This window comes from Triplophysa rosa, linkage group LG21, assembly GCF_024868665.1.
Source record: "Triplophysa rosa linkage group LG21, Trosa_1v2, whole genome shotgun sequence".
Classification (NCBI taxonomy): domain Eukaryota; kingdom Metazoa; phylum Chordata; class Actinopteri; order Cypriniformes; family Nemacheilidae; genus Triplophysa; species Triplophysa rosa.
The window spans coordinates 528,605-555,548 of NC_079910.1; the positions used below are offsets into that span (position 1 = coordinate 528,605).

Genomic DNA, 26,944 nt, shown 5'->3' on the forward strand with positions numbered 1-26,944 from the left:
GTGTGTGTGTGTGTGTGTGTGTGTGTGTGTGTGTGTGTGTGTGTGTGTGTGTGTGTGTGTGTGTGTGTGTGTGTGTGTGTGTGTGTGTGTGTGTGTGTGTGTGTGTGTGGGAAGTTGCAGAGTTCAGATAACATGTTTGACATCACTTGTTGTGCTCCACACATGATGAATCCTACTGCCGCTTCTCTTTATTTTCGCTTTTGTTGCTCTTTCTTGTTTCTGGGTTTTGAGTTACACAAAATGTTAATAAACAAAGCATATAAAATGACATTGTGTCATGTTGTCTGTTTGTTGTTTTCTTTTTTTATGTCATTCATATGTACATCTTTCATTACTATGGTCTATACGTACAGTATATGTAACGTTGCTGCTTTACAACCATGAAACATTGTGAAGAGCGCTCTAGAACTCAAATGTAATTGAAACACACAAATACTTCTGCTGTCTTCGGAGGGATCTGCTCTGTATACCTGACAGATGCTGAAGCATTGAAACTCCTTCCTCTACTGCTTAGACTGAATTCAGATATAACTGAAACGTTTTACTCTTGGTGTCATGTTAGGAAATTGAATAGAAATCAAGTTCTTTAGTGCTTTTCACAGTTTGATGCAGAGCAGCTTTAAACATTCAAGCAGCAGGAGATGGATTTCATCATGTGACATGTGGAGGAAAGCCTGTGGTCAGTGCTGAGGAAGACAGATAGAGCTGTGAACACACAAAGCTCTTCATCCAAACTCACAGAACATCAGACGGACAGACGGCAGCTGCACAGACAGGTACAACACAGCACTGACACATCTCACTGCAACATGTTCCATTTTTATTCGCTCGTTTTAGTGTCATGGATATGTGTAATCATAACAAAACAAGTATTATTAGAACATTCTGGGGTGGAATGATATATCGTTATACAAAACCCTCTTTACCATATGTATTGTGGAGCTTTGCTGATGGTTTTATGCTATTAATGTTTTTTCTTTGCTGCTATAACAAACGTTCAACTTTCTAAACTTTAATTTTGCATTAAGGTTCAATTAGATTTTTTAGATCTCTTGAATTTGTATTGTTATGCAGTAGGTTCAAATAAGTTGACTGATAATAAATACATTTGCAAGCAAGCTGTATGCAGTATATATATATATATATGACAAACATGTTATTGAAACTTTTAGAGCTGAATCTGTTATCTTAAATCATAGCATATGGAATGGTGAGCGCATTGTTACACACCTACAACATCAGATACAAACATTGTTTTTCACACTCCAAGTCTAAACTTTATTTTAAACCTGTAATGATTTGAATATTGAGTGCAGTGAAATGCAGTTTGCATTTAATTCAACTGTTACATTGCATTCAGACATCACTAAAATGTTGATTTGTTTTTTTAAACTAGATGAACACAGTACAAAAACTTCATCAGTTTTTCATCATGCGAGCCATCGTCAGCACCCTCCTCTTCCTCACGATGCAGAACTGTGACGTCACAGGCAGCGGTTGCCATGACGACAGAGACAAGGACCACCGTCCGCGTGTAAGTTGCGTGAATCAAGGGCTGACTGCTCTTCCTGGAGGGATCGAGCCGCTCGCACAAGTTCTGGTTCTCACGGGAAACCGCTTCACTTCTCTTTCCTGGTCTGATTATTCTGAATTCACACACCTGTATGAGCTGGATCTGAGTCACAATGACATCGCAGCGCTGGAACCGCCAGGTAAAACATCACGCATCACATGAGCCTTCCGTTTAGATTACTGCGAGTGAAGTTAGGACAAATGAAAATGAATTCTCAATGAACGATCAATTGGGGGTTTGTTTGACTGCAGAAACGACTGAAGCATGTCTCTGTTTCTTTCAGGTCCGGTGCTGGAGAAGTTGAGTGTGTTGCGTCTGTCAGGTAACAGGTTGACTGGTTTGGGTGGCGGGGTGTTCCGTTGCGCTCCCAGTCTGATGGAGATTTACTTAAGTGGCAATCGGATTCGTTCTCTTCACGACGCCACCTTCAGTGATTTGCAGCGTCTGGAAGTGATCCATCTTTCTGGAAACAAGCTTCCCGCCCTCCCAGTGCATCTCCTGGAGCGAGTGTCCTCCGGCGGCCTGAAGACGTTTGACTTGGAGAACAACAGCGTCTCGCTGATGCCTGATGGGTTCTTCTCCTCGAAACCCGAGTTGCCATATGTTTACTTGTCCTACAACCCTTGGCTGTGCAGCTGTTCAGTGGGATACCTCCACAGCTACCTGAATGACCAGGACCATAACGTCTACAAACACGGAGGTCCCAACGACATCGTTCCGGGTGCGGATAGCGTATTATGTGCCGGGCCACCTCACCTGAGTGGCCGGCCCATTATTGACCTGAAGGAGGACGACTTCTGCCCACCAGAACCAACGCTTCCTCTTCCCTTGTACTCCGGCGGAGACCTGGATTCGATAGACTTTGATGTTATGAGCCCGCCCGATGCACATGTGACCACCACTCACACCCCATCCCACCCCATCCCGTCGGTTGAGTCGTGGACCTACATCTGGTATGAACTCTGGACACATAGACAGACAGAGTCCAAGTATTGGTTCTGGTCAAAAGTGACTCCAACAGAGTCTAGTCCACTCACTTCATCAGAACATTTCACTGAAGATTCCACCGCTGACACAATACTGATGACACAATCAACCATTTCGAACAGCACACGACCTCAGACAACCACTCTGACCCCTGACCGACCCACACCCCTAAAGACCACCCGGAGCATCACTGCTCCACCCAGACATCAAACCTCAACCGAATCAACTTCTGTCCAACCCAAAGCCACGAGCACGGGTCCGCAGCGGCCTGATGGAGCAGATGGTCGTGTTGCGGGTGTCAGGGTGTTGCCGTGGTGCTGGTGGTTATTCGCTGGGTTTGTGTTGCTGTGTTTGTTGTCTGCGCTCACTTGCTGTTTCCTGTTCCTGTGGCTCTTAAGGAACTACCTCCTTCTCTACCGCAGACTCCAGCGTTACGGCCCGAGGCGCTCGGATGGCGACGGGGTCACCTTGCGAGCGTACAGACGCGCTGAAAGCACAGAGCCACTAGGAGAGGAGAGCGAGGATAGGGTGACGTTTTTAACACCAGAGCAGATTAAAGACACTCAAACCGTGTTCCGCAGCGTTCTGTACATCTCTAAAGAAGAACGTGAGTCACTGAGGGATGTCCAAACAGGGGATAACGGAAGAGACACATCTATCACAGCAGCAGAGCGAGAGAGAGCTGTGACGTTCAGGAAAACTCTGTACAGAGTGATAAGTGAAGAACAGTCACACAACAGATGGACGGAAGAAGACGAGCACTGGGACGAGAACGCAGAGAGAAGAACCACTCGCTACAGTCTCATTCTGAAAGAAAACACAGGAAGAGAGACAAACGTCGAGTGGCTGATGGGGGAATGGGAGATGGGAGAAAGGGGCGTGGTTTATGAGAGAGATCCCGCTCTCTGATCAGACAGGAGGACAGCGTGTTGCCTTTCTCGTCTTCCCTGGAATGAACCGCTTGTCATTTGATGAGGATGAGCATAGATTGATCATAATAAATTGTTTTGAAGACAATCCATGCTCTTCTTGTATAGAGATGATAATAGAAATCAACATTCATCAGGTTATGTTCTAACTCCATCATCAAACCTGATTTAGACTTGACAATGGTTCACTGAAACCATCAATACATGTGACCGAAGAAAAGAACAGAAGACAAATAGATGCTGTTTTTAAAACTTTTTAACAAATTATTATTTCATCTCACCCTAATCATTAATTTTCAAAACACATTAAAATGATTTCTAAATTTGATTGCAGCTCTTGTTTTGATTTCCGCAAGAAAATGATCAAGTGTCAAACAATACCGAAGCCATCTTCATACTGTCTGTAGTATTGCCAACACGAATCTTGTGCCAGCAAATCTCAACTCAACTCAATTGTTACAAAGCAGCTGTACATGAAAGAACAACAAAGTGAACACACACAGAACACAGACACGCACACAGGTTCATACACACCCACATGCATAAAACACAACTCTGCACACGCACGCACGCACGCACGCGCGCACACACACACACACACACACATTTAAGATAAAGGAGAGAGAAACACAGGTCAAATATGAAACAGATTGATCTAACTAATGCAGCCTAAACCCTCAGAAGATTTATATTATGGAAGTCTAGTGTATGCAAGATTAAAAAGATGCGTCTTTAGTCTAGATTTAAACTGACAGAGTGTGTCTGCCTCCCGGACAGTGCAGGGAAGACTATTCCAAAGTTTAGGCGCTAGATAGGAAAAGGATCTACCACCTGCACTTGATTTTGAAATTCTAGGTATTACCAACTGACAGGACGCCTGAGAGCGTAATGCACGTGAAGGACTGTAATACAAAAGGAGTTCATTCAAGTACTGAGGAGCTAAACCATGTAAGGCTTTATAGGTAATAAGCAAGATTTTAAAGTTAATGCGTTGCGTAACAGGTAATAGTGTTGGGCAATATTCAATATAGTCAGATCGTTCTATCGCCAGTCTGTGGATCGCCGATACACGATAGTATCGAGGGGCGGGGCAATTACGCATTTATCTATGACAAGCTGGATTTGTGGACAAAAACAGAAGCTTATGTGTCTAGAAAATGCTCATGTGTGACTGCAATTAGCATTCTATCAGAGTTTAAGTTCAGTGCAATTGGCAACATTGTTACTTACCACCGCAACCTTTTAAACAAGAGAAAGTAATTGCTATAAGTCAATATCATTCATCCAAATGCGTCATTGATGCCGGCGTGTGCTGTTATTACTTGATTGCCAAACGGGAACAACTCGTGCGGTGGTTTTACGTATGGAGTTTATATAGACCCAAAACTCGCGCATGGAATCCGCATAACTGCGCTCAGACCGCCGCCGTAGAGAGCGTCAAAGTGGCCGGAAGTCATTCATTTTCAATGTGAGCCGGCGGCGAGGAGCGGCGCGGCGCGTCTTGGCCGTTGAGGGCGTCAAGGAGAGTTGAAATCAGGTCAACTTTATGGTAATGACGCATAATGACGTATGACGCGGTTCGGCGGCAATCAATCAGAACGTAGAAGTCCATCGCTTGAGATGATTCCAGAGAAAGCAGCCCTGTAAACTTTGGTTCCGACCACATTAGTTCCCAAGCAAAATGGAGGAGAAGTTGGTAATTGCTGTGGCGGGTTTCCCAATCCTATACGACGCGTCCCTGTTTGCGTACAGGGAAATAAAAAAAAAAATGATGCGTGGACCAAGGTGTCTGAGATTGTTTGTGTTCCTGGTGAGTTGCTGATGATGTGCATTAACGTTATAAATTTTCTGTAAATAAGCGGGAATTTCATGCTAACTTTAGCGCCAGAGCATGCAAAACAGTGTTACTGCTGCAGAATATTAAATAAACTATTTATATGCAACAACAAAACGCTTGTTTTCCAGCGGGAATGAAATTCATTTGCTCAAAATAACACCGCTTTGACCAACTGCATTAAAGCTAACGTTACACTTCGACCAGGAGAGTTTGTACTGTAGGTTGCACACAAATTAATGTTAATTAAAGACCAAGGCTAGTAAATATCTCCTATAATGTTGAAATTAGACTAGCACTTAACCATGAACACAAAAGCCACACCACACAAATGGCTTTTAATTGGTTTATTACATTAGCAAACGTGTAACTACAATAAAGTTCTTTCCACCGATCAATCTCTTGTGGTCAGTCTGCACAAGATCAACAAGCTTGTTTGCTTGCGGCCCCTTTAAATACAAGATAAGATTTCCGATCTACGTCAGCGCGCCCAAGACTCTTTCTACAGCGTTGTTGGCAGGGCGGCCAGAGCGATTTTTGACGCTCTCGACGGCCTGAACGCACAGTAATGATAACCACGCGCGGAAAGCTGCTCCGCGAGGGTATGGCGTTATTATAATGACAAATGTCGCGAGCGCATTATTACAAGGCGAGAGCGCATTCTTGTAATACGAGCGCGCGAATCTCTCCGCTCGCACGCCGATTTCCTTTGCTCGTGCACAAAACTGGACGTGCGCTTTCAATTATACGCTGCTCTCTTATGAATGTTCTCTCCTCTCGCTCAGTGAGCGTGTGCGCACTCAAAATGCGTGCCGTGCGTCCACGAATCCTTCGGTACTCTTGCTCTCGAGAGGTCCTCCTGTGTGTTCCAGGCATTATAGGCTGTCAAAAGTAGTCAACCAATCAGGGATAGGCTTCCACGGCGGGCCAATGAAAACGCGACCTCTTAACTACAGTAGGCCTAATTGTTAAAAATGCTTGATGAAGAGAGTTGTTTTTTTGTGTTCTTTTCTACAAAAGTGTCATGTTAATGTGTAATTCTTGTAAAATAGTATATTGTAAATTGCTGAGTTTCATTCTTATAAAATCTTTTAATATATAAATCTTTTAATGAGTGGATTCTTGCGTGTGGGTGGATGGGGGGCACCTCTGGGGCTGTTGCCCAGGGGCACCATGAGGTCTTAATATGCCTCTGGATCCACCACGTTCTCAGGTAACAATTTTAATATATTTGATGCAACATTATTCATCAAATGTATATTAGAAATGAACGGTAAGGGAGCGTTTGGTATATTGCATAGAAGTTCAGTTTTGTGCCCTGAACTTCTGGAACACTGAATGCAGAACACTTACAGTGTCTGTCTGCAAACGCATTAAATGCATAACCAAATAAGTATAGAATATTATATGATATTTCCAAATGCTCCAATGCTATTATTGTTTTGATATGTACCGTTACTTGTAGTAAATATTATTTTAGAATAAAGCTAACTTAAGACACCAATCTAAATTGTTCGGTAAACAATTTAGTACTATGTTGACAATATTATGTTTAGTGTAGGACATGCATGAGGACCACATGAACTTGAGGGTGTTGGCCTGTTTTGTCTGAATAACATGGTAGTTAAACTGATGTTTATATGTAGCCTACAAAGCATCCTAATGCCCCGTTCATTTCTAATACACATTTGACTAATAATGTTGCATCAAATATATTAATATTGTTACCTGAGAACGTGGTGGATCCATCTCGCTTCGTTGAAAACGTCGAGTCACTTTCAACCAATAAGATGCCATGTAAAAGGTCGCGTTTTCATTGGCCCGCCGTGGAAGCCTATCCCTGATTGGTTGACTACTTTTGACAGCCTATAATGCCTGGAACACGCAGGAGGACCTCTTGAGAGCAAGAGTACCAAAGGATTCGTGGACGCACGGAACGCATTTTGAGTGCGCACACGCTCACTGAGCGAGAGGAGAGAAAATTCATAAGAGAGCAGCGTATAGTTGAAAGCGCGCGTCCAGTTTTGTGCACGAGCAAAGGAAATCGGCGTGCGAGCGGAGAGATTCGCGCGCTCGTATGACAAGAATGCGCTCTCGCCTTGTAATAATGCGCTCGCGACATTTGTCATTAAATAACATATAATAATAAAAATTTGTACAATATCAAATTTAGAAAACTTAATTAATTTACTAAAAAGATTATTTACACACAAACACATCATATATATAAGTGTACTGGTTATAATTAAATATCATAAAAAGTTGTTTATTTCATAATTCCATTCAAAAAAGTGAAACTTGTATATTATATTCATTCATTACACACAGACTGATATATTTCAAATGTTTATTTCTTTTAATTTGATGATTATAACTGACAACTAATGAAAATCCCAAATTCAGTATCTCAGAAAATTAGAATATTACTTAAGACCAATACAAAGAAAGGATTTTTAGAAATCTTGGCCAACTGAAAAGTATGAACATGAAAAGTATGAGCATGTACAGCACTCAATACTTAGTTGGGGCTCCTTTTGCCTGAATTACTGCAGCAATGCGGCGTGGCATGGAGTCGATCAGTCTGTGGCACTGCTCAGGTGTTATGAGAGCCCAGGTTGCTCTGATAGTGGCCTTCAGCTCTTCTGCATTGTTGGGTCTGGCATATCGCATCTTCCTCTTCACAATACCCCATAGATTTTCTATGGGGTTAAGGTCAGGCGAGTTTGCTGGCCAATTAAGAACAGGGATACCATGGTCCTTAAACCAGGTACTGGTAGCTTTGGCACTGTGTGCAGGTGCCAAGTCCTGTTGGAAAATGAAATCTGCATCTCCATAAAGTTGGTCAGCAGCAGGAAGCATCAGAAGCGTCTCGCCTGGGCTAAAGACAAAAAGGACTGGACTGCTGCTGAGTGGTCCAAAGTTATGTTCTCTGATGAAAGTAAATTTTGCATTTCCTTTGGAAATCAGGGTCCCAGAGTCTGGAGGAAGAGAGAGAGGCACAGAATCCACGTTGCTTGAGGTCCAGTGTAAAGTTTCCACAGTCAGTGATGGTTTAGGGTGCCATGTCATCTGCTGGTGTTGGTCCACTGTGTTTTCTGAGGTCCAAGGTCAACGCAGCCGTATACCAGGAAGTTTTAGAGCACTTCATGCTTCCTGCTGCTGACCAACTTTATGGAGATGCAGATTTCATTTTCCAACAGGACTTGGCACCTGCACACAGTGCCAAAGCTACCAGTACCTGGTTTAAGGACCATGGTATCCCTGTTCTTAATTGGCCAGCAAACTCGCCTGACCTTAACCCCATAGAAAATCTATGGGGTATTGTGAAGAGGAAGATGCGATATGCCAGACCCAACAATGCAGAAGAGCTGAAGGCCACTATCAGAGCAACCTGGCCTCTCATAACACCTGAGCAGTGCCACAGACTGATCGACTCCATGCCACGCCGCATTGCTGCAGTAATTCAGGCAAAAGGAGCCCCAACTAAGTATTGAGTGCTGTACATGCTCATACTTTTCATGTTCATACTTTTCAGTTGGCCAAGATTTCTAAAAATCCTTTCTTTGTATTGGTCTTAAGTAATATTCTAATTTTCTGAGATACTGAATTTGGGATTTTCATTAGTTGTCAGTTATAATCATCAAATTAAAAGAAATAAACATTTGAAATATATCAGTCTGTGTGTAATGAATGAATATAATATACAAGTTTCACTTTTTGAATGGAATTAGTGAAATAAATCAACTTTTTGATGATATTCTAATTATATGACCAGCACCAACTATCGTCTAGGGAATCAGCTATCGCCGATAGGTCTGAGGATCGTCGATAAACGATAGTATCGTCTATTGGAACAACCCTAACAGGTAACCAGCGCAATGTTGCACAGTGAGAAAACACTTAAACTGTATGTCTTAAAATAAACTTGTTCTCATCAGAACGTAAACACAGTCAGTCATGATGTAAAGGACTAACAGCAAACATTACATTCACTTTGAAGTTTACACGATTTTTCACATAAATCAAAATGATACAATAGAAATAACTTGATCGACACGTGTAAGAAATGCTGCACAAGTTACAGTAATACGTTTCAACAAAAAAACATCTTTTACCCTGCTGTGCGTGGGTTTTGTCTGGAAATGTGTACATACATTCACCAAAACATGAGCAGGAGCGCCGGGCGAGCTTTCAGCAATGATCATTGTCATTTTCTGCAGAAGTTTTCTTTAGGTCAAACTACTTGTATGAAATTTGCCCTTGTTCTCTTTCAAGTGTTTTTAACCATTTTAACTGTTTTGCCGGTGCACAAGGTCATTAAATGCATTTTGTGTGAATCCAGTGAAGAAACGACTCAATAGTTTGGTGGTTCACTCAGAGATGTTGAGAGAGACAACGGAAGTTTACAATTTTTTGATTCATGGAGCCTTCAGATAATTCCAGGAAGTTATAATTTGTCGTTAAACACTATTTCTTTCATTTTTTTATGTAGTACGTGACTTGCGTCTTTAAATGGGTCAAAAGTTGACCTCAGTTGGTCTGTTTAGCTGCAGCTCCATGCGTTACTTAACTTTCAGGAACTATTGAGAGGCTCCATGAACCGCCATTGCTGTGAAAAAACTGTTCCAATGGAGTCGAGTAACTCTCTCTCTCTCTCTCTGCATGTTAGTTATCAAAAACAGACTTTAACACTATCTGACGTCTGTTACTCCAAACCACAACCCTAACTGTCAGTCATTCTGTGACATCATCACAAGTGACAGCAGCTCACGGTCACGGTTTCTCACAGCTGCCACGGTCTAAAGAGAAAAAACATTCCTTTTTGATTTTCAATGTATATCTCGTTTCATTCCCTTCCTCGTTTGTCCTTCAAATTCTTGCTAAATAAATAAATGCGACAGATTTCACACGTGTCCAAAGAAAAGCGTTTATTGGATCAGGTTGTAAAGTACGAGCCAGTGTGAAGGTTGACTGAAGTGCATTTGTTCCTTCTATGACAAACATGTAAAGGAACACATGACATCTTCAGACGGTGGAGAACTGTGGCAACTGGTTTCCAAGTATGACCCGTCTCTCCACTCCCTTCTCTGTGATGATAGCCATTCTCACCACCCCTCCGCTGGAGCCGTCTCTCTCCATGGCCAGAGTCAGCGCTACAGACAGATGGACAGGAGAGGATCAACAAACACCTCTTTCATACATCTGCATCACCGAAACATGTGCAGCTCAACACTTTATAGCAGGAAAACGTATCGGTGTAGTAACTGCATTTTAAAAAGGCAACTTTTGTGCGTCTCACCTCCAGCAGTGAACTTGAGACACTCCTCTTTGTTCATTCCAGGTCGGTAGTTTGAGTCCACGTATCCGTAGATGTAGCTGCTGCCAGATCCACCTACTGACACTGGCTGTCGGGTCAACATGCCCCCGACAGGTACAGTGTAAACCTTCGATCACACACACACACAATTGTTGTATACTTCAGTTTTATTACACTGCATATTATTACATAGTTCAGCAAAAGCCTAAATCTAAACTCTTCCTTTCCACACAAGAATGTCGTGTCGTTGTACCTGACCACCTCTACGCTGGTCCCACCCAGCCACGATGATTCCAGCCATCAGCTCTTCTCTGTATCTGTAGCACATGTCCCGGAACAGACTGGCTGCCGTCTGGACCAGAGGAGCTTCATCCAGCTCGATACTAAACACACACACAAGACAAAATGAACACTGCACGCTGGAGAACCATCTGGCTGCTCAACACGCACGTGCACGGCAGTACCTGTGGAAGCCCAGCTGGTAGGTGACGGCATCGGCGATGGCCTGCGTGTCGGCCGCCGACCCCGAGCGACAGCAGAAGATCCGGTCATGGATGGGGGTCAGTTTATCAGTCACGCGGTTGGCAATATAAGCGCTGCAAAACAAACAAACACCGGACACGTTTTATGTGCCCACATGCAGATCGCTCGTGACTAGAAACACAAAACAGATGAAACCGCTCACCCTGTGGTCGTGCGTGAGTCTGCACCCATGACCACGCCACCATCGAACTCCACAGCCATGATGGTGGTCTAAAAACACAACGTCACATTCACATCAACGACATTAAAGCGACAACGAGCAACCTTTTGACCTTAAAATAATGTCTCAAATTATTTAAGTGGTAGGTCAACTTTTAACTGGACGAATTTTACTGCCGTTGCTATGTGAGCAGCCTCCTATCGGCTGAAATTGCGCTTGTAACTTTAGTGTTCGGGCCGGTGCAAGCCCCGCCTATCCCCTGCTTTACGGCATACATCACGTTTTACTCGTAGCCTGGGAGAAGTTAGCCAACAGCAGAGCTAACAGTAAGACGAAACGAACCAAAACATCACCATGGCAGAGCCAGCCAAAAAAACAAAGAGGGTTTTGTCGGAGGAAGCAAAGAAAAGAAAGCGAGAGAGTGATCGGACACGAGGCCGGTCACGAATCAATATCGGACGGGCTTACACTCGGTGGCGAGCAGCAAGAGGCAACAGGTTGCAAAACGGATGCAGACCTAGCGGTCCTGCTCCTGGATTTGTAAGTGTTATTTGTACCTTTTTTGTTACTGTCCTGTACTTTTGAACGTATTCGTTATTAGTCTGAGTCATTGGCGCACCACCGGTTCACACTAGCTGAGAGATAATAGAGATAAATAGCAGGGCAATGTTGGCTTGCTCACCGGGAGACTGCATTTATTCATTCATTTCTTTATTAGATATTATTTATTATAATGATCTTGCTTGGTCTAAACACCGTGCACTGTGCTGTGTTTTACCTTTCTGTGTTTTTCTTATTTGCTCCTGTAAAGCTGCTTTGGAACAATGCACATTGTGAAAAGCGCTATATAAATAAAATTGAATTGAAATAATAAATTATGGTTGCCGGTGTCGATAGATAGCATGTTGTCATGTCTCGTCATGAATGTGTGTAGTGCTTGTAAATGAAGACTAAAAAACCACAATAAACGTGTTGTGGTAAAAAGTAGCAGATTCTTTAGTTCAGACCAGTAAACCGCGTAAATGTTGAAAAGTTCAGTCGTTGAGTAAGCTAATGTTGTCGTTATACAGTTAGGGCCATAAATATTTGGACAGAGGCACATTTTTTGTTATTTTAGCTGTGTATCAATATGTTTTCGAGTTACAGTTTTATAATAGATATTGTCTTAAAGTGCACACTCTCAGCTTTATTTAGAGTGTATTCACATCCAGATTATCTGAAGGATTTAGGAATTACAGCTCTTTAATATGAAGCGCCCCCCTTTTTCAAGGGACCAAAAGTAATTGGACAGTTGAATAAAAAGATGTTTTATTCACAGGTATGAGCTTTTCCTTAAATAATTTGGTCATAAATGAAGCATGTTAAAGGTCTGGAGTTGATTCTACATGTGGTGTTTGCATTTGGAAGCTGTTGCTGTGAACCCACATCATGGGGTTCAGGGAGATCGCCATGCAAGTGAAACAGACCATAGTTAGATTTTAAAAACACTACACATCCGTCAGAGAGATGCCAGGAACATTAAGAGCGGCCAAATCAACAATTTGGGACATTCTAAGAAAAAAACAACACACCGCTGAGCTCAGTAACAAAACAATCCTGGGTGTCCATATGAGATAAAAGTGGTGGATGATGACATTATCCTCTCCATGATGAAGAAAAACACCTTCACAACGTCCAGACAAGTGAAGAACACTCTCCAAGAGGTAAATATGTCAATGTTTGTCAATCAAAACAATAAAGAGAATAAGGAAAAAATAGAGAGGGTTCACAACAAGGTGCAAAAGCCTCAAGAATATAGCCGAACAAGCTCTAGAAAGCATTTTTTTGGAGAGATCAAATTAATTTCACCCTGCATAAGACTAAAAAGAATAAAAGATATGGAGAAGGCTTGGAATATCTCATGATATGAGCATACAACATCTTCAGTAAAATAGTGTTCAGGCAGTGTGATTCCATTTCCATGCATGACGTCCTCAGGCACTGGGTCACAGGTGTTTTTCTGGTCATGTAACAGAAGACAGAAGCATCCGGATTAATTCTTCACTTGTCCGGACGTTGTGAAGGTGTTTTTCTTCATCATGGAGAGGATAATGTCATCATCCACCACTCTGATCTCATATGAACGCCCAGGATTGTTTTGTTACTGAGCTCAGCGGTGTGTTGTTTTTTTCTTAGAATGTACCAAATTGTTGATTTGGCCGCTCTTAATGTTCCTGGCATCTTTCTGACGGATGTGTAGTGTTTTTAAAATCTAACTATGGTCTGTTTCACTTGCATGGCGATCTCCCTGAACCCCATGATGTGGGTTCACAGCAACAGCTTCCAAATGCAAACACCACATGTAGAATCAACTCCAGACCTTTAACATGCTTCATTTATGACCAAATGATTTAAGGAAAAGCCCATACCTGTGAATAAAACAGCTTTTTATTCAACTGTCCCATTACTTTTGGTCCCTTGAAAAAGGGGGGCGCTTCATATTAAAGAGCTGTAATTCCTAAATCCTTCAGCTAATCTGGATGCGAATACACTCTAAATAAAGATGAGAGTGTGCACTTTAAGACAATATCTATTATAAAACTGTAACTCGAAAACATATTGATACACAGCTAAAATAACAAAAAATGTGCCTCTGTCCAAATATTTATGGCCCTAACTGTATGTGTATATATATATATATACATTCTATGCGCTGTTTTCATAGCGTATCTGGGTCCGTCGGCTGCCAGCGGGAAATCTTTGCTACAGTTTTTACGACACTGTAAACGGACAATTCCGCTTATTAACCACGTGGGGCAACAGTGAGCAGAAATTGCTCGTTGTCGCTTTAAAGTCCACAGATTCACTTCACTTCATTTCGTCATCGTGTGTGGCCTGTAGTCATTCATGGACATGACCATTTACAGACACGTTTTCCATGACAGTAAAAACCCTATTTTAAAGACTGAATTACATCATTATTGTAAAAACAATATAATCTCGTTAGTATTGTAATTCCTATAAATGATTCGAACTTGATCTCTCCGTTTCAAACACAAATCTGCAGGTTGCTTTATCTTCACGTGTGACATTTCTCGCCAGCTCATCCTAAAACCACAGATGCCGCTGTTACTCGATGACTGTTTAAAAACACGAATCTTTCATGTTACGGACTTTTAACCACAAAGAAGTGTTGGACCAGTACAAATACAACTTTTAGTGAAAAACCAAACAAACGTCAGGTTCATTACAGCTCTGATTCAAATGTTTAAAATGGATGATCTTATTGTTCGTGTCTCAGGATCTGCTGTATCATTCACGGGATTTTACGCGTCTATGACACGCGCTTCTCTATCAGATGAGATTTTTGTTGTAAATGTGAATATTTCTCACCCCTGTGCTAACTTCCCTCTGTGTCCAATCCGGATATAAATCATTGTAATTATTTAAAGATGAAACTTGAGCAGAAAACTGTAGCGCTGCTGCGGTCGCCGCCATCTTTGTTAACGCTGTTACTGAAGGACCCCGCGAGGGCGGCCGCACGCACGCCTGTCTTAAACACCCGTGACTGATTGAGACATTATAATACAGACAGACTATAGATATTATAGACAGTTAGAAATCTTTAAAACAACATTTTATCAATGTGAATTTGTGTTATCATGTAGTAATGCTCGTGTGAGACGCGATGAAGAAGTGGACATTTTAGGAGTGCATTCGTGAGATTTGTGCAGGCGGGCGAGGGGTCTGTGTCGTAGTGGAAGCTGTGCGGAAGGTAAATAATGAAATTCATAAACATTCACATTTAAACATTAAAAAAAGAATCAATGTGAAACGAACACATGTTATAGCTGTAAGTGACAGATTGCAATGTGTCGTGACGTGTGTGTGTAATATTGTGTGGTTAATCTCTGTATTTAGATCTGCTATTAGGACAATAAATAACTATGGTTCTATTACAGTAAAGGTGTAATTACTAGGGCTGTGTATTGGCAAGTGCCTCCCGATACGATACATATCACGATAGATGGGTCACGATACAATATAGTGCTATGTATTTCGATACGATACACATTTGCGATACATTGTATTGTATATAAGTAGAGCTAGAAATACAACATGCTGTGCACCAGCGGGGGTTTTCTGTGAGGATAAGTGTAAAAACATCCCTTACCTCTGTAGAGTGGCCATGATGTGTGATGCATGGACCTTTAGATCAGAGGTTTGGCTTCTCAAACTGGATTGCGCCCCTCAAGTGGGTAGCACAGGGGAATAAGGCGGCTCACGCAAGTCACTTGGCTGTTGTGGTGCATTACAGTTAAAACACTGAACATGGGCAGAATGAAACCCCTGGTTCATCCGTGCTGTAAATGTGCTGGTGTCACATCCGTGAAAGCTCAATACATGTCATTGTTACTTTTCTTAATAAACTTTCTGTCTAATGCACTGCAGTAGTCAAGTGACTTGTGTCATGACTTGTGAAGCTACAAACAGCATTATTTGATATAACTCATTACTCCATGACTTATTCTGACAACCAAAGCACACCCACACATCAGCTCTGAGAGCTCCAAGCGTTGTTATATTTTTCACCATGCTCACTTCCACTTACTTTTGGCTGTATGTATATGACATGATTTAAATAAAAATTATCGATAGTAGAGGTATCACTATCCATACACTATTGAAAAAAAATTGCAATAGTTACATGTATCGATATTTTTGCACAGCCCTAGTAATTACCATGTTTTTTTGGGAGATTGACTACAATTTGTATAAAATATCCTGGGTAAACTAAGAATAAAACCATGTTAAGCGTAGTTTTGTCAGTTGTAAAATGCGAATGTAGTGTTAATTTCATCAGTAACATCAGCAGTTCGCTGCATAATCCATCAATCGATCAATATAGAAATAAAATATAAATTGAGTTGAAAGTTTTGAAGAATTGAGCTTGATGTGAGGTTTTGAAAGCATTTGTTTTGTTAACGACTTACTTGTTTGTTTTCTTTTTCTGTTTGTTATAGTGTTTATACCACATTGTGATATGTGAGGTATTTTTGATTTATTGATGAGCGAGTAGCTTTCAATAACTGATCCTGATGATGGATGTTCTCCAGCGAGAAGTGAGACTTGTGAGCATCTTGTGAACCTTTTACACAAAGGAATTCACATTTGTTCACATTTCATTAGACACTGATTTAAAACAGTTCTTAAGGATTATTTTCTTACAACTTTAAAATGTTGAAATCCTTAAAGCGATGTTTTCAAGGTTTCTGACTTTTGGACTATGCAGATGTTTTTTTGTTTGTTTGTGCACTTTTTTTCTCAAAGTAATCTTCTTTTTTGTCTCATGTTTCAGATGACGGTTCATAACTTGTACATATTTGACCGCAACGGCACTTGCCTTCACTACAGCGAATGGAACCGCAAGAAACAGGCCGGAATATCCAAAGAGGAGGTAAAAACAAACACCCGCCTTAACTATACACAAATGAATGTGTACTGGAAGTAATTGACGGGAAGAGATTTCCCCCTTAACTGTGTGTCTGAAGCTTGTTTTATTGATTTATTTCTCAGGAATATAAACTGATGTATGGAATGCTGTTCTCTATTCGATCGTTTGTTAGTAAGATGAGTCCACTGGATTTGTATCCTTCAGCTGACTGTGTTTGTGTGTCTGTGAAGAAACATGCCTTTGAACATGTTAATGTATTTGTGTATGTTCCTTGACTACATACTTTAGAAAAGATGGATTTATGTCATTTCAGACCAGCCGTTATAAACTACATTATTATGAAACTCCCACAGGAATCAAACTGGTGATGAACACAGACCTCGGTGTCCCGAACTGTAGAGATACACTGCAGCAGATATACAGTACAGTAAGATATACACGGCAGCAGATATTCAGTACAATGAGAGATTGACTGTAGTAATTCTCTCTCTATCTCTGTTTTTGTGTAGTTGTATGTGGAGTACATTGTGAAGAACCCGCTGTGTGTGTTGGGCGAGTCTCTGCAGAGCGATCTATTCAACAGTAAACTGGATTCTTTCATCAGAGCTTTACCCTTCTTCAACATTCGTGCCGCTTGACATCTGTGCTTGTGTATCAGTGTTATAATAAAAATAAACCATATCATATTTATATTGAACAGTGAGTTTATTCATTCTGAACCAATAAAGAAATAAAACAAACAAGAAATGAAACGAACTCAATGCATTTTTTACACAACAACAAAAACAATTGCTGCGTCCCAATTCTGCACTTCACAATACTACTTCCGGTAGAAATTGGAAGTGCAGAATGATGCAGACTCTTACGGCTGATATTACCCACAACTCACCGCGAGTAGGCGGAGTTAATTAACGCTCCACTGATGCGTCACTAAATTAATAAATATAAGCACGGAGTTAACATTACATATGAAACAATGAATGAATAAATACTTAAATGGAAAGAAGAGCTGTATTTTGATGTGACAGTTAATGGCCACAATGTTGTCTAGGCAACAAAGGCCACCTCCGTTTCCTGTTAGTATGTCCCAGTGAGTGCATGTTGTTTTGCTACACACTAAAATGTATATACTTTCCCATAACAAAAATAGTACATACTTTTAGTGCATAGTATAAGTAGGCGAATTGGGACGCAGCATCTGTGAGTATGAGAGAAGTGAGGCTGTGTTTGGGTACACTGTAAACCTTACTACATAGACTACATATTACTAAACCTTGTGCATTTTGCCATATATTAAATAACTCCTTTAGGCTATTTACTTACTAAATCCATACACTTAACTCAAGTGTAATGCCTGCGACATATTGCAATACCTCTCCGGGCCTACAGCGGTCAGGTTTTCTTATACCTTGAATTCATGCTCCCAGGACACTGTTGCAACCTGGTGGTTAAACTAATTACTGCAAGAAATGGAACGCGCGACCTGCGCGTACTTTGCAGGGAGGAAACAAAATTCCGGCGGTGCGAGTACTATTATAGTGTGTTCAGACCAAACGCGAATGAAGCGTTTCGCGCGAATGAGGCGACACGAATGACGCGATTCGCGCGAATGAGGCGGCGCGAATAACGTGGTTCGCGCGAATTGAGCGTTTCGGGCGTTTGACGCGTGATTCGCGCGAGTTGAAAAATGTGAACTTTGGCTAAAATTCGCGACGCGTTAACCAATCAAGAGCTTGCTCTAATAGTGACGTGCGTCTGTGCACGAAGCGGTCTTGTATAAAGTACTTGAAAGCAATACTTGAGTAAAAGTACAAGTATCTTACCAGAAAATGACTTTGGTAGAAGTTAAAGTACCCTTTAAAATATTACTTGAGTAAAAGTCTTAAAGTAGCTGAGTGTACTTAAGTATCAAAAGTAATTGTCTGATATAAAATGTACTTCAGTATTAAAAGTAAAAGTGAAGGTATTTTTAAAAAAGTGAACGGTTAGAATTTTGAGGTAATTAAATCAAAGCAAATCTCAAGTTCAACAAAATGCATGGTGCTTTTGAAGATGCAAGTAATCCTGAACGCTCCTCTGTAACCTGCCATTAATTAGCCTAATGTGGTCTAAAAAAAATCCCTCCACTGGTGTAACGCCAAATTAAAACGCCTGTGTCACAAGATCATTACTCTGGTTAATCAGGTTACACCAGCCGTCTCATAGTGCAGTTACGTGACTTTTTGGAGGAATTTATTCAGCAAATGCGTTTCCATCTCCCATTATTCGCATTAACCCTTTTTCGCAAAAATGAAAAACCACCTCAAGCGAGCGTAAAAACCTTTTTGCGAATCAAGGGTTTTTACTTCGAAATTTGGCGTTTCCGTCACGCGTCTTTCGCACTAACGTTACACCACTGAAGCCGTCGATAAAGCGGCGCAGTTTTTATACTGTTTTCTAGAGGAGTCACCTACATGTTTCGCGCTTGTGTCGCCCATGAATATTCCCAACGAGTTCACAGAAACAATTTACTAAAGTATTGTTTGTGTCGTCTTTGTCCCCACCACTTTTCAAAACAAAGTTACGCCACTGTGCGCATGCGCGCTCAACACAAAATGAACGAATCACTCGCTGAGACACTCGTTACTCCGAGTCATTTTAAAGATTCGTTCAAAAAGAACGAATCGTTCATGAACGACCCATCACTAGACTCGAGTCCGAGACCAGACTCGAGTACTCCCAGCTAACAATTTTTGGTTCCCAGAACGTTCCCCTAACGTTAGTTTTTGGTTCCCAGAACGTTCCCCTAACGTTAGTTTTTGGTTCCCAGAACGTTCCCCTAACGTTAGTTTTTGGTTCCCAGAACGTTATTTTCTAAGGTTCGTTTTTGGTTCTCCAGGAAAGTTTTCTTTACGTTAATAGAACGTTAGTTTCTGGTTCCCATAACGTTCTGGGAACCAAAAACTAACGTTAGGGGAACGTTACCCTAACGTTATAGAAACCATGAAACTAACGTTTTATTTCCGTAAAGATAACCAAAAACAAACCTTAAAAAAACTTTCTGGGAACCAGAAACTAACGTTATGGGAACGTTCCCAGAACGTTAGCCTAAAATATTTTTCTCGGTCCATTTACACGTCAGTAATGAATACATACATGCTGTGTTTTTATCCATCGCAATCTAATCTAATTAAAATAAGTAAACTGCATCATCCCACACAATATGGAGGATGAAATCAATGCATTAGATTATTCTTTTAGCCTAATAATTCCTTTTTCATCACTAAAGTAGCCTAATTTTCGATTTAAACAGCACAGTATATCATTTCTAATAAAACCACACTGTGTGTAGGCCTACCTCAACATCAGACATTATAGATATCGAAATAAAATAACCAATGACTTCAACACAATATTTAAAGCAGATTTTTATTGACAGAAGAATAAACATTGAATTATCTTCAGGCTAACAATATTATTGTCTCACCACAGAAGTATAGCGCGGCTCCGTCTTTAGATTTAACAATCAAAAGCCCTGACTTTCAGTCCTTTCATCATGGTCTGTTGATTTAGATGTGTCAAATCAATCGAAAATCACGAAAATATATGTTTACTCTCAAATCTGTACGGTTTTAAATAAAAAATTAAAATAAATAAACCGCTAAACTAATGTGTTAGTGGGTGAGGTAAAACGAAATGACCGTTCATTTTTAAATGACGGAAGTGCGCGACGGAGCGGAGAATGCACGTGCTCGAGCGCGCACACATACAGTAACAGACAACCACACTAAAGAAATACACATATATGATTGCATTTTCATTTAGCTTAACTAGTTTATTATTTTCAGCCATTAAAAGGCACATTTATTAATTTCATTTGGTCAGTATAACATGTGTTAATGTGATCTTATAATTTATGTATTTCACGTCACTGACGTTTACCAGTTTTGACTATTTTTACCATAAAAAATAGCCAAAAAATAATCATCAGGGAACGTTACTTTCTGGTTATTTTCTGGTTGCAAAAAATAACCAATAAATAACCATCAGAGAACGTTATTTTCTGGTTGCAAAAAAATAACCAGAAAATAGCCATCAGAGAACGTTATTTTCTGGTTATTTTCTGGTTGCAAAAAATAACCAATAAATAACCATCAGAGAACGTTATTTTCTGGTTGCAAAAAAATAACCAGAAAATAACCATCAGAGAACGTTATTTTCTGGTTATTTAAAACAAACCAGCCTGCAACGTTCTGGGAACGTTATTTTCTGGTTGCAAAAAATAAAACCTGAAAAGAACGTTCTTAGCACGTTATTTTTTGGTTCCCAAAAAAATAACCAAAAGGGAACCAAAAACTAACGTTAGGGGAACGTTCTGTGTTTGCTGGGACTACAGCACTACGTTTACAATCCTTTCAGATCACGGAGTTCCCGCCACCTTTGAAATGCCTTGCCAATATTAATTCTTGTTTTCGCACGAGTCCGATCACATCACATTCCGTTTCATTGTAAACCGTTTTTCACAAATGATGAATCCCCAGATGTCAACACTGCTTGGCGTTTAAAAGTTAAAGTACTAAACGCCGCCTTAAATAATACTAAACGTTGTATGAACTCCTACCCAGTAGTTGAGAGTACACGCTACAAATCGCATGTCACCCGCAGCATCCACGCGCTGGCTAGCAGCCGGATCCTCTTCGTTCCGTGTACGAATTGTGACGAAATGACGCACGACGAAAGACACCATATAAGGATCTCCGGGAAATACGGCCGGACAGGGCAAATTACAGACCATTATTGCAAGCGTGCAAGGGTAATGACACAGTTTTAAACACAGTTCTTTCATGTACTTGCTCAATGATTGGTTTCAGCTCATTTTACGTTAAGAAACAAACGAAATCAACACAAGACAAAATTTTAAATGGTTTTATTTTGATACATGGCTGATAAATTCTGACTGAAGTTGCCGTTGGTTAAAGGAGCAGAATTCTGACTGAAGGTGGCATTGGTTGATTCCTCCGTAGCATTCTGACTGTAGTTAGCATTGGTGTAAGATTGCTCAGCAGTAGCATTCTGACTGAAGTTACCTACAGTGATCAAGTTGAATGAGAATAAAATCATCCATTAACCTCAGTAGCACACAATGTTGCTATTTAAGCAAAGTAAAAATATGCATACATGTTTGGGACATGAAACGACATACAAACCTTTGTCTCCAGCTACATCCCCAACATCACTCCATGAAGATTCTAAAGAACCACGTTCAACTGAAGAGCCAAACACTGAAAGAACATGCCCTTCTAAACTCAAATATGACATAACACAACAACTTTCAATAGTAGTTTCTAACAACAACCAACTCACCACTGCATGTGAACTGATGATAAAGAACCACCAAGAGAATAAACTGAATTAAACTCATCATTTCACCACAAACTGAGCTGCTGTGAACAAATACACAAATCCTCCAAGGCACACGAACACTGACAGTTTGCATACTGCTGGACTTTTAAAGGCAAACAGTGAAACATTAGCAACACCTGGCGCCTCATTAACGTGGCACCGTCATTAATTAATAATACATCAATAGTTGGGTCAGGGATAGGCAATGCCAGTCTTGGAAAGCTGCCGTCCTGCAGATTACATTTCCAAGCCTAATTAACAATGCTTAAAAAAATCAAACTTCTTGACTTTTTTGAAAACAAGGACGTGTGTTTGATTAGAGTTGGAGCCGCTCCCCAGAACTGATGTTGCCTATCCCCGAATTAGAATTCAACCTAAACATTACTTGATATACAGAATCAACTGTATAAAGTCATTTTTTAAACCCTTTCTTTTTGTTCTGGTGGTTCTTGACCTCGTGAACCGCAAAATCTCTTGTCTAAAACTCTGGGTTCTATAAACCCACATCACCTTTGGCTTTCCTGTATAGTTTCCCAACTCTGTAATTTCCTTCCTACTAATGTTATAGACTAAAGATTCCTGCCTTCAATCAAGCAAACAGTGAACTTCCTTCTATCTGTCAGCAGTTATAGGTTTGCTTTACTCAAGACATTATGTGATTTTGAACCTTTTATGGGCTAGAACAGTAAAAGACGAGACTGGAGAACCGAAGCTCCTCGCTCACTTCAACCCTGCCACAACAGCTATACAACTCACCTTATGGCAGGTTCACACTATACTTTTTTATTTGAAATCATCAAGCTCGCCGACAGGTCCGGCTGTGATGGGGGGCAAAAACAGCGCGCGCCAATCATTATGTGTGAACTAGTAAACCACGCATCAAAGAGGCTCTCTGAAGTGTCGCTAATGCTTTGCAGACGCCAGACAAATAATGTATCTAGCATGATCTCTTTATACTGGTACTGCTCATAACCTTTTTGGGAAAATGTTTGTGATTTTATTGTTAAAAATATTGATGGTGACTTTGTTTTATTTTGGAAACATGTACTGTTTGGTGTTTTGGAGAATCAAAGAGTCTATTATAGTAGCTATTGTATTTATACAATAAATTTGATCCTTCTGTTAGCAAAATGTCATATACACCGATGTAAATTTTCCTGTTTTATTTCCTTTAAAAGAAATGGAACTTTATATTGATTCAATTAGATTTTCTATGAAACAAAAGGCACTAAAAACTTTAATATTTTATTGTAAACTCCCCCTGGTGGTGTTTATGTCTGTTATAATATTGTTACTTTCAATAAATGATAATAAAATAAAGCACCAGCAACAACGTGGCTTCAAGAAAAGTGTGGAGACATGGAAATGGAGCTAAATCTAATTGAACTGTAGCAGAAGCACAATTTCTTTCTGACGTCCATTTTCAAATAAACAATTCCTGTTTCATGTGTAATGTTGATCATTCTCTTCATAACGAAACATGGTTTTGGGACTGGATAGAGTGGCTGAGTTGTTCACCTTGTGTAGTGTGTGCCCTCCTGTTGCAGATCATTCATACAGTATAGTGTCATGTAGTGTGAACACCTTAACTGAGAACTTCAAGACACCAGACTTCACAGTGAGCAAGTCATGTAGTCTAAACAGTACAGCGATTGGCCACCATTTTAAATTGTGTAGTGTGAACTTGGCATTACTTGAGCTTTTATCCGATGCGACTTCAGACAACACATTTTATAAGCATGCCTGTTTCCCAGGAACCAAACCCATGACCTTTTGCACTGCTAACACAGTTCTCCACACCACTGAGCCACATGAACATAGTGTTGAACATAACTACGCCTTCCAAAACTGTGCTGTGGAACCACGTCTAATTCTGAGGGATAAACTACACCAGATTCCCTTGCAGAATATACAAGATGCAAGTGAACAATATTGAATGGAGCAGAAAAATGAGCAGTGATATGAACTTTTTAATGCTTCACACAACCAGATTGTGCAGTTGTGACTTGTTCATGTGCCTTAAAACTTCTGGGTTAATAAATTCTTCATCGCAAACACCCCAAAGAAATATTTAGCTTTTTAGTTTGATCAGTACAAAGCAGAGCATTTAGAAAAATGTTTTTATTAAGGGTGACTGTACAAAAACCTAAGACATAGGAGCAGATCATCCTGCATTAAAACCTAGGATAAAGGAATCTTGACAGACAGAGAACTGGGTTTTTCCAAAGGACTCAAAACAGAATTCTCAGAGGACAGGGAACTAAGTCTAGGAAACAGGAAATCGAACTAGATTTCACATTAAGTTTAGATCCATACCCTTGAGCAGCGTCCCAGTCGGTGATCCAGCCGGCGTCCAGTCCGGTGCAGCCGGCGTCCCAGCCGGTGATCCAGCCGGCATCCAGTCCGGTTCAGCCAGCATCCCGTCCAGTGTCCAAGTCCGGTGTCCAGTCCATTGTCCAGTCGTGTACCCAGTATGGTACCCAGCCCGGTGCAGCCGGTATCCAGCCAGCCTTCCAGCCAGCCTCCCAGTCGGCATCCAGTCTGGTGCAGCCAGAGGTTCAGCCGGCCAGCCTTGTTCCTCCCAGGACTTCCCCTGTTAAGTCCCCAAGGACCAAGACTGCTCCCCCTGTGGACTTTGTTGTTCCCCCTCCCCCCTCCCTTGTTTGTTATTTTTATTGACTCACCCCAACCCAAGTGTTATGTTTGCTTGTCTGCCCCTGATTTTGTTTTCCATGTTTTGTTGGTTCTTGTCACTGTCACAGTCTGTCTTGTCCTGTTCGTCACCTTGAGGAGCGTCAGGGTATCGCTCCTTAAGGTGGGGGTTCTGTCATGATTCTGCCTCATCATGTCATGTATTTCTTGGTCTTGTGGCAGAATCTTGGCAGGATCCCTTGTTTCATGTGGAGCGAGACAGTTTTGGTCCGCCATACTCTCTCTCTCCAGGTCTCATCTCTGTTCCCGCCCTTTCGTCTCGTTATTGCTTGTTAATTAGTTCATGCCCCGCACCTGTCCCCTCTTGATTTTATACCCTTTATATAGTCCTCTTGTTCCATTGTCCTGTGCTCAGTCATTGTGTTTGTTTGAGTGTTACTCTCTGTGCTTCATCGTGTCTCGTACCCTGAGTGTGATTACCTGTTTACCTGTTCCTGTTGTTGAAGGTCCTGTCAGTCTAGTAAGTGTCCAGTTTAGTTTATGTCTAGTGTTGTTAATCTCAGTTTAGTGTTAGTTAGTCTACGTCCTGTTATTATCCTGTTGTGCTGTTATACCCCATCATGGGTCTTTGTTTTGTGTTTCTTGTAATAAATACCTTTTTTTGTTACCCCTGAACGCTGCCTGCAATTGGGTTCTCTCCCGAGGGAATCGTGACAGTATCAGTGTTGTCTAAAACTCCACTGCCATTGCTACGCTTCAAAAACCAAGTGTTAAATCTGATCATGATTAAACCTGAAGACAATGTAATAAAAGCCCAAAACCAACTCATAAAGTTCGGCCTACTAAATATTAGATCACTAAATTCAAAGACAGTTATTGTAAATGAATTGATCACAGACAACAGTTTTGATATACGTTGCCTTACTGAAACCTGGCTTAAACCAAATGATTATTCCGGTCTAAATGAGTGTACCCCACCAAGCTACTGTTATATGCATGAGCCATGTCCGGTTGGTCGAGGTGGAGGTGTCGCAACAATCTTTAGAGACTTTCTTACTGTAACTCAGGGAACAGAGCATACATTTTAATCATTTGAAGTGCTTGCGTTGAACATAATTGTTCCAATTGACAGTAAAAAACCATTGCTTTCTTTTACATTGGCTACTGTGTATAGACCCCCTGGTCCCTACACTGATTTTCTGAACGAGTTCGCGGACTTCTTATCTGACCTATGGGTTAACATTGATAAAGTACTAATTGTAGGAAATTTTAATATCCACGTAGATAGTGCTAACGATGCATTAGCAGTGGCGTTTACAGAGCTATTACACTCTTTTGGAGTAACACAACATATCAATGGACCCACTCATCGATTTAATCATACACTAGACATCTAACTAGGGTTGTTCCGATACCGATACTAGTATCGGAAATTCCACCGATACCACATAAAATTCTGGTATCGGAATCGGCTTTTTCTTCGGCAATTTCTTAAACAGGACCTAGTTATGCCCGCTAGCTTTGCTTAACGCTGCAAATGGCAAGGCTTCTTCACTGCTCAGAATGCAAACACAGAAAGTTGTGCTGTGAAGAAGAAATGAAAATGTAGGACATGCACGAATATTCGATCCGCAATAATTATTAGAAAATTAAAAATGCTATTTGAATATTTTTATTTTTCATTAAAAAAAACTGCATCATCACCACAGGTTTAGAATTGTCTTGTCTTATTTAACGCTTCTTCACTTCATCTATAATGACTTTATAATGTACAGAAAATATAAAAAATAATTTGCATGTGTCCTAAATCTTTCTACAGTCAGATCGCAAGCTAGTTTAAATATTTTAAGTGTACACACGACGGCCTGACGGATCGCGTGTTATGTTCAGCTCACATCACCAAAAATGTTTTAAAAACTGGTGAGCCACAGAATTCGTTAACATTACATTACTTATATAAGTTGGTATAAAAATACCAATGTAATATTGAATGATTCGATGATTCATTTATTTATTACCATGACTTTTTCGTAGCGGTTGTTTGTTCGTTAGAAATATGTTGGGCTAACTAATGCTGATTTCAATAACTTTAAACATTAAAATGTACATTTCACTGCAACTAATGTTAATAAA

The 26,944-nt window shown here is 40.7% G+C and overlaps 4 protein-coding genes and 1 long non-coding RNA gene across 6 annotated transcripts in view; 3 read left to right on the plus strand and 2 right to left on the minus strand.

The window, feature by feature from the left end:
- Positions 1–268, plus strand: part of si:ch73-375g18.1 (kinesin-like protein KIF1C) — a 17,591-nt gene extending 17,323 nt beyond the window's left edge. The window contains exon 23 of the mRNA XM_057320180.1: positions 1–268. This exon is cut by the window's left edge and continues 2,446 nt beyond it. The gene's annotated coding sequence lies outside the window, so the exon portion shown is untranslated.
- Positions 269–648: 380 nt separating this feature from the next.
- LOC130545200 (platelet glycoprotein Ib alpha chain) lies at positions 649–4,011 on the plus strand. Its single transcript, XM_057319583.1, has 3 exons — positions 649–776; positions 1,397–1,712; positions 1,857–4,011. Exons 2-3 carry the CDS (start codon positions 1,397–1,399, stop codon positions 3,467–3,469), a joined length of 1,929 nt encoding a protein of 642 aa, XP_057175566.1. The 5' UTR covers positions 649–776; the 3' UTR covers positions 3,470–4,011.
- Positions 4,012–10,234: 6,223 nt separating this feature from the next.
- Positions 10,235–14,855, minus strand: psmb6 (proteasome 20S subunit beta 6). The gene is made up of 6 exons (XM_057319960.1): positions 14,716–14,855; positions 11,326–11,393; positions 11,105–11,236; positions 10,894–11,023; positions 10,623–10,767; positions 10,235–10,476 (listed from the first exon to the last, which is right to left on the minus strand). Exons 1-6 carry the CDS (start codon positions 14,818–14,820, stop codon positions 10,349–10,351), a joined length of 708 nt encoding a protein of 235 aa, XP_057175943.1. The 5' UTR covers positions 14,821–14,855; the 3' UTR covers positions 10,235–10,348.
- A 111-nt stretch (positions 14,856–14,966) lies between these two features.
- trappc1 (trafficking protein particle complex subunit 1) lies at positions 14,967–17,541 on the plus strand. 2 transcript variants are annotated; one of them, XM_057319962.1, is made up of 5 exons: positions 14,967–15,097; positions 16,682–16,780; positions 16,900–16,970; positions 17,066–17,204; positions 17,287–17,539. In XM_057319962.1, the coding sequence occupies exons 2-5, from the start codon at positions 16,682–16,684 to the stop codon at positions 17,413–17,415; spliced, it is 438 nt and encodes a 145-aa protein (XP_057175945.1). In that variant the 5' UTR covers positions 14,967–15,097; the 3' UTR covers positions 17,416–17,539. The 2 variants fall into 2 exon arrangements, with proteins under 2 accessions (XP_057175945.1, XP_057175944.1); XM_057319961.1 differs by lacking the exon at positions 14,967–15,097 and having other exon boundaries at positions 16,658–16,780; positions 17,287–17,541.
- A 2,630-nt stretch (positions 17,542–20,171) lies between these two features.
- LOC130545355 (uncharacterized) lies at positions 20,172–22,254 on the minus strand. The gene is made up of 3 exons (XR_008961637.1): positions 22,121–22,254; positions 21,964–22,038; positions 20,172–21,843 (listed from the first exon to the last, which is right to left on the minus strand). It is a non-coding gene; the product is annotated as an uncharacterized LOC130545355 (long non-coding RNA).
- Positions 22,255–26,944: the final 4,690 nt, after the last annotated feature.

What these genes read in the sequence shown, in the direction of transcription:
- trappc1 (XM_057319961.1), top strand. Translation starts at nt 16,673, where the DNA reads ATGTTTCAGATGACGGTTCATAACTTGTACATATTTGACCGCAACGGC. An exon ending in AAGATGAGTCCACTGGATTT is followed by an intron (nt 16,971 to 17,065) that starts GTATCCTTCAGC and finishes TACATACTTTAG; the next exon opens with AAAAGATGGATTTATGTCAT. An exon ending in TGCAGCAGATATACAGTACA is followed by an intron (nt 17,205 to 17,286) that starts GTAAGATATACA and finishes GTTTTTGTGTAG; the next exon opens with TTGTATGTGGAGTACATTGT.
- LOC130545200 (XM_057319583.1), top strand. Translation starts at nt 1,397, where the DNA reads ATGAACACAGTACAAAAACTTCATCAGTTTTTCATCATGCGAGCCATC. An exon ending in CGCAGCGCTGGAACCGCCAG is followed by an intron (nt 1,713 to 1,856) that starts GTAAAACATCAC and finishes TGTTTCTTTCAG; the next exon opens with GTCCGGTGCTGGAGAAGTTG.
- psmb6 (XM_057319960.1), bottom strand. Translation starts at nt 14,820, where the DNA reads ATGGCGGCGACCGCAGCAGCGCTACAGTTTTCTGCTCAAGTTTCATCT. An exon ending in GACTCACGCACGACCACAGG is followed by an intron (nt 11,237 to 11,325) that starts GTGAGCGGTTTC and finishes TTTGTTTTGCAG; the next exon opens with CGCTTATATTGCCAACCGCG. An exon ending in ACCAGCGTAGAGGTGGTCAG is followed by an intron (nt 10,768 to 10,893) that starts GTACAACGACAC and finishes GTGTGATCGAAG; the next exon opens with GTTTACACTGTACCTGTCGG.